The 9,659-nt window shown below is 33.4% G+C and overlaps 1 protein-coding gene across 4 annotated transcripts in view; it reads right to left on the bottom strand.

The window, feature by feature from the left end:
* The window catches only part of LOC123005794 (fasciclin-2), a 63,907-nt gene that overhangs the window by 1,565 nt on the left and 52,683 nt on the right, over positions 1-9,659 (bottom strand). The window contains exons 3-8 of one of the 4 annotated variants that reach the window (XM_044399758.1): positions 8,135-8,258; positions 7,826-8,085; positions 6,406-7,773; positions 4,354-4,537; positions 2,418-2,613; positions 2,146-2,253 (exon numbers count right to left, since the gene is read on the bottom strand). In XM_044399758.1, coding sequence (XP_044255693.1) covers positions 2,146-2,253; positions 2,418-2,613; positions 4,354-4,537; positions 6,406-7,773; positions 7,826-8,085; positions 8,135-8,258 — 2,240 coding nt within the window. Of the gene's footprint in view, positions 1-2,145; positions 2,254-2,417; positions 2,614-2,654; positions 4,134-4,353; positions 4,538-6,405; positions 7,774-7,825; positions 8,086-8,134; positions 8,259-9,659 lie in introns of those variants that run through there. The other 3 variants (XM_044399759.1, XM_044399760.1, XM_044399761.1) reach the window with 3 other exon arrangements.

Raw genomic sequence — 9,659 nt, 5'->3', positions numbered from 1 at the left:
TTAGTAAATATTGAAAGCATTTTGATTGGACACTTTAAGATCGGCTATTAAAATAATGTAAAAAGCCAATCACTTTAGATTTTTAAATTCATTCAAATATTTAAGATAATGATGTGATTGGTCCATTTGAGGTAGGCCATTATGATAATTTGAGTAGCCATGGAGACACCAATCACTTTAAATTTTATACATTCATTGAAAAATGTTGGCGAAATTGGTTAAAAACAGAAATGCAAGAAATATTAGTGTTTTAACCATCCTGTATGTTTACAAACAGTACATACAAAATTGGCGACGAAGATAGTGAATTTATAAGTGTAAATTATTTTCGAATCTGATCATTTTCATGTAAGAAATAAAACATAACCTCAGGAAGGTAAGAATAAGGAAGAATAAGAAAAGACTGTTGTCTACAAGCTGCAGAGGCCTACAGTACAATTTGCAATTCAGCCTGTTACAAGTTTTAGGGCCGGCCCTAAAATAAATATTTCTAATTGATTAAAAAAACTTGTTGCTAGTGTAAACGATAGACTTTAATTTAGTACTTTGATACTGTTCAAAATTTTTAGTGTATGTCAGTGGGAGCCTAAAAACCAAATTTGGAAAAATATTTTTTGAAATCTTTTCTACATGATAAAATTCCTTGATTTTTTCTAATGAAAATTGAATAATGTAAAAGTTGATAGATTTTGAGTAATTAACATTTTAATATTGAAAATTAAAAATTTAATTTATGGCCAAGTTTGGGATGATGTGCTGCACAATAGAGCTCGGGTACGTCATAAATGTCATTTTGGACCTTTTTCTTTTGTTAAGAAATTCTGGCCTGATCACCAATTACCACAAACCCAACCATAAATTATTGGAAAATTTCAGATTTTCAATATTAAAATGTTAGTTACTCAAAACCTATCAACTTTTGCAATATTCTATTTTCGCAATAATTACTAGAAAAAAATCAAGGAATTTTTTCATGTAGAAATTATTCCAATTAAGTGATATTTTTTCCCAAATTTGGTTTTTATGATCTCACTGCCATAGGCTAAAAATTCTGAATAATATCAAAGCACTAAATTGAAGTTTACATAATCCTCTATCATTTGCACTAGCAAAAATTTTTTAAATCAATTATAAATAATTATTTTTGGGCCGGCCCTAAAACTTAGGGCAGGCTGTATACAACCAACATTCCGTCACAATCACTTTTGCTGTAGATTTAAGAACAATGATACAAAGTGAAATAAAAAATGTCTTTTTAAAATGTGCGAATACCCCAAAAACTATTTAAGATACAAAAAACCGAAAAGACTGTCTTGTAGGAAATTTTGCGACCTATGCTGCTTTTAACTTATTGTTTTGGACGGTTCTTACATTTTTGTTTACTGAAATTGTTTACTGAAATTGTACTCGCATTGGTCGAATTTTTGTATTTTCTCATATTAAAATGTGAAACAAATATAAATAAGTACTTATTAGATGCTATAATATTTATTTTAAATAAAGTGAATTTTATGTTAGTTTATTATAAACTGACTTTTAAGGTTGAGTTGTGAAAGGGTGGTACAGCTTGATACACATCAGGATATCACAACCCCTCAAACGCAACCCTGAAATCAAAAATTTTGTTCTACAACTTATTTTTGTGCCTTCATTGACTGCACTAATATAATTATCTACATATTATTTTCAACTTCCGACTTACAAAAATAATAAAAATTTGGTCATTGCTTTTTCTTATAAACGCCTCGTTTTTAAATCAGTCTATTTTGTGAAAGTGTGAGTTTATTTATTTTTACTTCCTGACGATAAAAAGGCTTTAACAATTCTCCACGTTCAATCTCCATTGTTTTTCTATACACAATGAGCTCAAATTTACGTAATTTAAAAACAATACATGATTTTTTTATTCGACTTGTAATCTGTTGAATTATTATAATACACAAATGCGATACAAAGAGCGAGAATAACCACTATGAGCATCGCGTCCTTCCCACTTATGTTAGTCGTCTGCAACTCAAAATTACGAAGCATAACTGTACAAAAAATTATCTCGTTTGTAGCCACGTCGACAATAATAACAGCATGCTTTTGCATAAACCACAACATCCATGCAATGAGGCATGCAACCAACCATCAGATCCTTACATTGGTGATGGTGCCAATTTGACAGGTAGGGGCAGGTTGAGACTGTTGGGATGCGCCGGGGCAGCTTTGTAACTGCAATAAGGCAGCGGAAATCGCCAACTGTATAGACTAAAATTTCCAACGAATGTATAATGTGATGTGTGATAGGGAAAAAATGTAAAAAACGTCACAAAAGCATGTGTTATTACGGGAAACAACAAGCAATCATTTATGTACAGATGTCGAAAATCGTGTCATTGAAAATTCATCCAATAAATAAAGAATGAGCATACCTGCCGAGTTTTGGATCCTCTTCGTGGTGCTTCGATCGGTTTCGATCGCAGATAAACGCGAGAATTCCCGCTCGGTTCACGAAAAAACAGATTAAGTCGACGAGAATTAGCACTAGAATGACTGCTCCAACCACGATGCCAATTATAGCAAAGTTAGTGACTGAAGGTTCGTTGTAGGGCACTGCAGGGTCGATGCCTAGTAAACAAATCACAATCAAAATCACAAAGTTGATGAGAGTTTTTGTTTTAAGCGTATTTAGTTTGGTTAGTTGTGATTTAAAAATGTGACCATCAGTCACATTTTTAATAAATTGAGCGCATTTTTGTGAAGTGTGTTGTCTTCCACCATGTCTACTATTCTAAAAACAGCTCATGCCGGTTTCTAACAAAAACTGCTTAAAAATTATTAAACTCTGAAAGTTGGAAATAAGACGAATAAAATAAAATTGGGGGTTTATACATAATCCGTTTTTATTGTGTGATTGTTAGTATATTACACACTTAATGAAACCTAGAAGCATGCAAAGCAAGATTAAGAAGCGGGTCAGATCTACAAAACAAAATGGTGGCTAATTAATGACCTCCATTTTGTCCTTCAAGTCCAGTTAAGATAACAAGAAGCTACGTACATTTCCGTCAAGTCGTTTTTGTCCCTTGTCGTTTAAACACATGAAAAGCCACTTTCAAAATCACTTCACAAAAGCACAACTTAAAAAAATACAAACTACAGTTTAACTCAAACAAATGTATTTTAGACAATTTTATTGATATAAATTGACATGTTTTTTAAATTATTCTATTACAATGAGATTGATTTTTTTCGTTGATGACTTAAATTTATTGTCCAATTGCGACAAAACAAAAAATAACTACAACATAACTTGAAAGTTTTTAGACTTGATACAAATAAAAAAAAATACCAACAACAATGAAATCTAAAAACTTTTAAGTACAAAAACATGCATACATGCAGATATTGATCTAAGTCTGGCAGAAATACATACACAACGCAAGAGAGGTCTGTTGTAGCTATGGCCGTCAGTCTTAAATTTCGACACATTAAATCCTTTGAATATCAACAATAAAATAAATTTTCTCAACTACCACAAACGACTCTGCGTAATTTTTGGTATTCGTAAAATTCGATTCAGAAACAAGTAGTACTACCTATACAATTTTATTTTAATTGGCAGTACGGGATGGTTAACAACTTAGTAATTCAACAATTTTAAATCATGCGCATCCAATTCTCGCAACATTCACACTCGACTACGAGCAAATCAAGGAAAACTGTTAGTAAAGGTGAGAAATGAAGCTCAATAAAAACGGATATGACATTCAAAGCTGCATCTTCGAGAAAAATATTAAAATAAAAATGTCAAGCATGCTTGGTCTACTAAAAGTCAACAATAACAACGCGTTGGAATGTTTAAAATCATGCGAAAGAAGCAATTTCTATTAATCTATTTTACAATAATGAAAACGAAACACCCAATTGTTCCAAGCAACGATGTGTGATTAATACCATTTAATATTTACAGAATTTATCGATTGGGAACACATTTAATTTCATTAAAACCCCTGTAGTGAAAGAGTCAACTTTTCCTATTTAGCACCGATTCGTGTAAAACGCACAAAACACTACGATTACAGTCATTGAAGCCTGTAGAGGGATATAGAAAGATGCACTTGAAGTCGAGCTCCCATAAAAAACACCTGGAGGGAGGGTATTGTTAAAAAGATAATACGCACACACACGCCACAAAATAATAAAAACACTAATTCAGTTTTTATTATTTTGCACGGAGACACACAACAAAATTTCAAAACAACCTAATAAAAAACATAAATGAAATTAATTCGAGACTTATTGTTACACTAATTGTCGCGGAATTGAATTCGGTACTGTAACTATAATAGTATTCCCGACTCTCACCTCTGGCTGTTTTCACTTTGATTTGAGCCGGTGAACTTGAACCTATTGAGTTGTGAGCACGCAATTCGATTTTGTAGATGGTATCAGGTTTCAAAGAATTTAAATCATAGGTGGTGGATTTGAACGTCTGCTGGATCTCTTCGCTACAGTCGCTGTCGCGCCACTCGCCGTTTATTTTCGTTATCTGCAAATGTTGCGAAAATTTACTCAAATGAAGCCAAACAATGTTTTGTGGTTTGATGCTTTTACAATGTTTTACAACCCAGGCGAAACATTATTATCAATTGAATTCTTTTTTCACTATTTCCCTCACAAAATTTAAGCCAATAGTGTGCTAAATTATCGCGAATCTGGATGAATCTCAGAAATTTGAAAGATTTGATTTAATTTCTCATAATAAAAAGATTGCATGATTCTAATTGTGTTGTTTTGTTGCTAAATTATCGACAATCTAAATTTGGCATGCATTCGAGATATTACTATTGATAATTATACAGAATGCGCCACAACTCGCGCCCTAGAAAAAAATACCATGTAAGGTAAGACACCAGGAACACGGAAAAAATGTTAAAAAAATTATATCTATAAAAATTTCGAAGTTATGATATAGTAACTCTGTTTAATGTCATTTGTGGCTTTTATTGTCAAAATTTTTGTACCTTTACTCAATAATTATAAAAAAAACATATACAAAAGCTTCAGTATCTTTAAATAGACATAAATCTTAAAAAATAATATCAAAATTTTTTGACAGAAAATATTTTTTTTTATGTTCCTGGTATCTTATCTTACTTGAAATTTTTCTCTGGGTCGCGAGTTCTGACACACCCTGTATAATTTTTAAATCAATTTTTATCAAAATTTTCATAGTAGGCATCAAAATTCTTATACCTTGTATGTCTCAAAAATGTAAATAATCATTGCTATACTCTGTAAACTAATAGATTTTACTTTTTTGACATCTTGGTGAAAAACTCTATAACAAGAAAAGTACAAGAATCGCTATGCTAAAATTTGTAAATTGCAGTAATTTGAAACATGTTGCGTTGGTATCGCGATACGTCTGGATATTCCTACGCGGACAGTGTTTTGACAGAATTTTGCCACTTCTTTATTGTAAAATTTTTAAAATAGTTAATGAAGAAATTGATTTATTTTATTTGTTATATTCCATTAATACTTTCTTTCTTCAAGACTTTCCTGCGAAATTTCAAAAGTACTACTTTCTGGGCGGAGGATGTCGGCAACCTAGTTACTTTTCTGTCATATTCTATCATTATACGGGGTATTTCACGAGTGATTACGGAATTGAAAATACAACTCACAATACATTTGCAAAGTTAACGTGGATATTTTATATATCGCATTGTTTGAAAAACTGATTATGAATCCACGATAGGTTTGCTTCCAATAATTTTATTTGTCACAACTGACATTAAATTTAGCAAAAAGTCAAAATGAATTCGAACGGTGAGAAAACAGATCTGATTTTCATTTATGGCGAATTTGGGAAAAATGCTTCTGCCGTTGAGCCTTTCTAAAAACAATGTTTCCTGAATAAAAAAGCTCCAAAAAGTCTTCAATCACTAAAGTGTTTTTCAATGGTACAGTTGGAGACAAAATACTTTGGTCGTCAATGTCACTTGAATGACATTAAATTGTAAAGCATGCTTTAGGATTGTTAACCTTATTTTTAGCTACTGTCATAATTGATAAGTTGTATGTACATATTTTTGATAGGAAAATATAATAGTTGTCATTAATTTGAAATTGTCATTCATTTTAAGTTGAAACTTGAATTATATTAAAGTGTCACAAAAGTGAGGACCAAAGTATTTTGTCTCCAACTGTAGATGGACAAATAACTATGTTTTATTAATTTTAAAATTCATAAACAAAATCCGTGAAGCCTAAGCAAATGTATTGCTGGTTGCAGTTCAAATTTGGTCAGGCTCATTATCCCTCGTGAAATACCCTGTATAGACTATACAAAAATTATTTGTAAACATCTCTCCCTTATTTTCTCGCGTTGAATTACGTAACCTCACTTACCACGCAGTATCTTATCAGATAAACATCAATCGGATCCCCATTATCATTCGGTACTTGCCACCTCAACTCGAAATGATCGGCATACGGACTCACAGCAATCACATCCTGTCTATTACTGCTATTATCCAAAATATGATTAGGTACGTAGATTTTAGGCTCCGCCGGTTCCGACCTCCTAGGCATCGTCACCTGTGGCACATTCCGCCATGGCCCGAAGCCCACATCATTCGCTGCCGCAAACCGAAGACTGTATGTCACTTCCGGTGCCAAATTCTCCAAAATATAAGGCGCACCAAAACTCCAAGTTCTATTCCTGGCATACGACCAACCAATTTCGCCTTCGGGCTTATACTGGACTGTGAACGATCGAATTGGGAGAGTGTCAAAGTACTGAGGTGGTACAATATTGAATTTGATGGTAGTGGCAGTGAGAGTTTGAATCCGGACTTGATCCACCACTTCCGGAATTTTGGCTTCCTTCAGTTGGATCCAGTGAGACGCTTTTCCGTGTTTGTTGGTCGCTAGACACTCATACTGGCCGTAAAAACGCGGATTGTTGAATGCATCAACGATGAGGTGGTAGGCTGGTCCAAACGCCTCCAATTTGAAAGGGGGAGTACCGGAATCAATGATGTAACCGTTATGTTTCCATACCACTGTGGCATTGGGAATGGCTTCAGGGATGCAAGTAAGATTCCCAGGATGGTTGTGCCAAGTCCAAGCGATGGGTTCCAGAACTTTAGTCCGAGCGAAAGTCGGGGGAAATTCGACAGCGATATGGCCATTCTTGTAACTAGTACCAGCACTGTTCTCGGCTATACACTCGTACAACCCATCGTCAGTCCTGTTCAGATTACTTATGATAAGTGTCCCATAAGTCTCCCCAGTTTTGTCAATCATCTGTTCCTCCAAAATAATCCGAGAATCTCTCTGTTGTCCCACTCGAAATGGGTGTTCCTTATCGCTTAATTTCCGGAAATATACTTTGGGTGTAGGACGCCCACGCGCTTTGCAAATGATTTTAGTTTCTTGCTTCACAGGAGCAGTAACGTTAAGCAATTCGTAGATTTTAGGTTTGACCATAACGTTGATTTTGACTGTTTTTTCCACACGTCCAGCTTTGTTCTCGGCTGTACACTTGTAAAAATCATCATCGTTGAATTCAACTTTGCTTATCAAAAGATTTCCAGTGGTTTGTTTGACGGTGAAACGGTCACTTTTTGATAAATCTTCACTATTCCTTTGCTTGATCCAACTGTAGATTGGGGGCGGTTTTCCAGTGGCTTCACACTTGGTCCAGGCTTGTTCTCCTTCAATTACCGAAACCGGAGCCATATCTTTGATCACCGGAGGAATAATTACTTCCAACTAAAAAATCAAACATTAGAAGACAAAATATGCCTAAAAACACACAATTTACCTTAATAACTCTCTCTTTAAGGCCACCAGTTATCACGGTATACGCTCGACAAGTGTAGCTTCCATCGTCTGCTTCTACGGGATTTTTTATTAACAAACCATCACTTTGTATGACATATTTTTCGTTTGATTCAATCTTCTTGTCTTTCTTTGACCACTCAACGTTTGGTGTTGGGTTCCCATGGACTTTACATTTAACAAGGTAGTCTTCTCCAACTTTGGGGTATTGAGATTCAGGTGCGTCCACAAATGTTATATCAACTAAAAATAAATATTAAGTTTACTGACAACTTAGACTCGTAAAAATCACCATAAGTGTTCACCACAACAGTTGATTTTAATGTTTCACTACCATAATTAGCAAAACATGTATAATTGCCCGCATCTCGTTCTTGTAAATCTTGGAAGAAGAGGATTAGATCACGACCGTTGCTCTGAAAAGTAAAAAATACATCTGAGTGATGGGTCGAGGCGAATTCTTTTGGATAAATCATTAATTTCCTGTTTTTAATCGCTTCGATTGTATCGCGCTTTTCCGCTAGTTTTCTTTTACGAACTTTTCATTTAAAAGTTTTGAATTAAACTTTTTTCTTTTATCGATTAAACTTTAAAACGGTTTTTTCTTAGGATTAATGAAATTGACAATACACTTGGCTCAAAATTTCAGCTCGACGTATTTAATTAATGACAAAAAGTGAACTAAGAAACGAAATTACTTTGAGAGATGAGATATTTGTTCCACTTTACATCTTGTTTTTAATTGTCTGTTTTCCTGTGGGATCCTTGGTTTACTCTAATTACGTAATGCAAATTGGACTATGGTAAATATTACTTATAATAAATTAACTTAATTTAAAATAACACACTTTCAAGAGAAGTTATTGAATCGTTTCATCAGGTAATGAACTATAAACTCCTCTTTGGCTGGAAATTCGACGTAATTTTCAATCAACATTATACTTGCAAATCAACCCTTGTTAATTACTCCCGACAATTCACTGCGAGGTAAATGTGCTACTTGTTTGGAAAAACAAATCAGTCAATTTAAACGTAATTTAAAATTGGTCTAATTCCAAATTGTCATTTAGTACATTTTTTATTTCTGATCATAGATGATTCCACAAAATTCACAACAAAACAACGTCAAACAAATTAATCAATAAAAGCAAATCCCTGACTTGTTGCACATTGATTTGTTTCATAAATTTAGTTGCAATTTTAACAGAAATTCTTTGAATATGACATTAATAGCTTGCTAATTAACTACAATCACCATAAAAAAATAAAAAATCTACTTTATTTTTTGTTTACATCTGCGATGTTACAGTTATAAAGTTTACAACAAATTTTCTTTTTCGGTGTTAGTGATCAAAAAGTTTCAAAACCCGATAAATTTAAAAATATCCGAAAAATCATAAAAGGCTAGTTTTTAAATTTAATTGGCAAACAAGTAAAGCACACAAAAAGCGATAATATAAATGAAAATTCTGCTATTGCCCTTTGAACATAAATCTCACAGGAAAGCTTCCCATGTTCTTAGATTAAGCTAAATTTGTTCAATTTCATGGAAATTTTACAATGAAGTTAAAATTATGTGCCTGCTTCTCTACACATTTATTTCAGGTTGGGTGCACAAAAACGGATTTATGTCTGAATTATTCCAAGGATACGTTATATGGGCATTTGATAGACACTTTTGAAACTAAATTCAGAGTCAAACTATGGAAAATAACACCTCTCAAATTTTAATCCTCAGAGCTGAAACATTGCGAGCAGTTGTTGGCACACCAATCAGCAGAACGGATAAAGTATTAGCTTAAGAAGCTTAAAAATTG

This window comes from Tribolium madens, unplaced genomic scaffold (assembly GCF_015345945.1).
Source record: "Tribolium madens isolate multiple individuals breed KSU strain unplaced genomic scaffold, Tmad_KSU_1.1 Scaffold_20;HRSCAF=117;Tcas5.2_LG4, whole genome shotgun sequence".
Lineage (NCBI taxonomy): Eukaryota > Metazoa > Arthropoda > Insecta > Coleoptera > Tenebrionidae > Tribolium > Tribolium madens.
The sequence above is the reverse complement of the archived record's forward strand: the minus strand, read 5'-3'. Positions and strand labels throughout refer to the sequence as shown.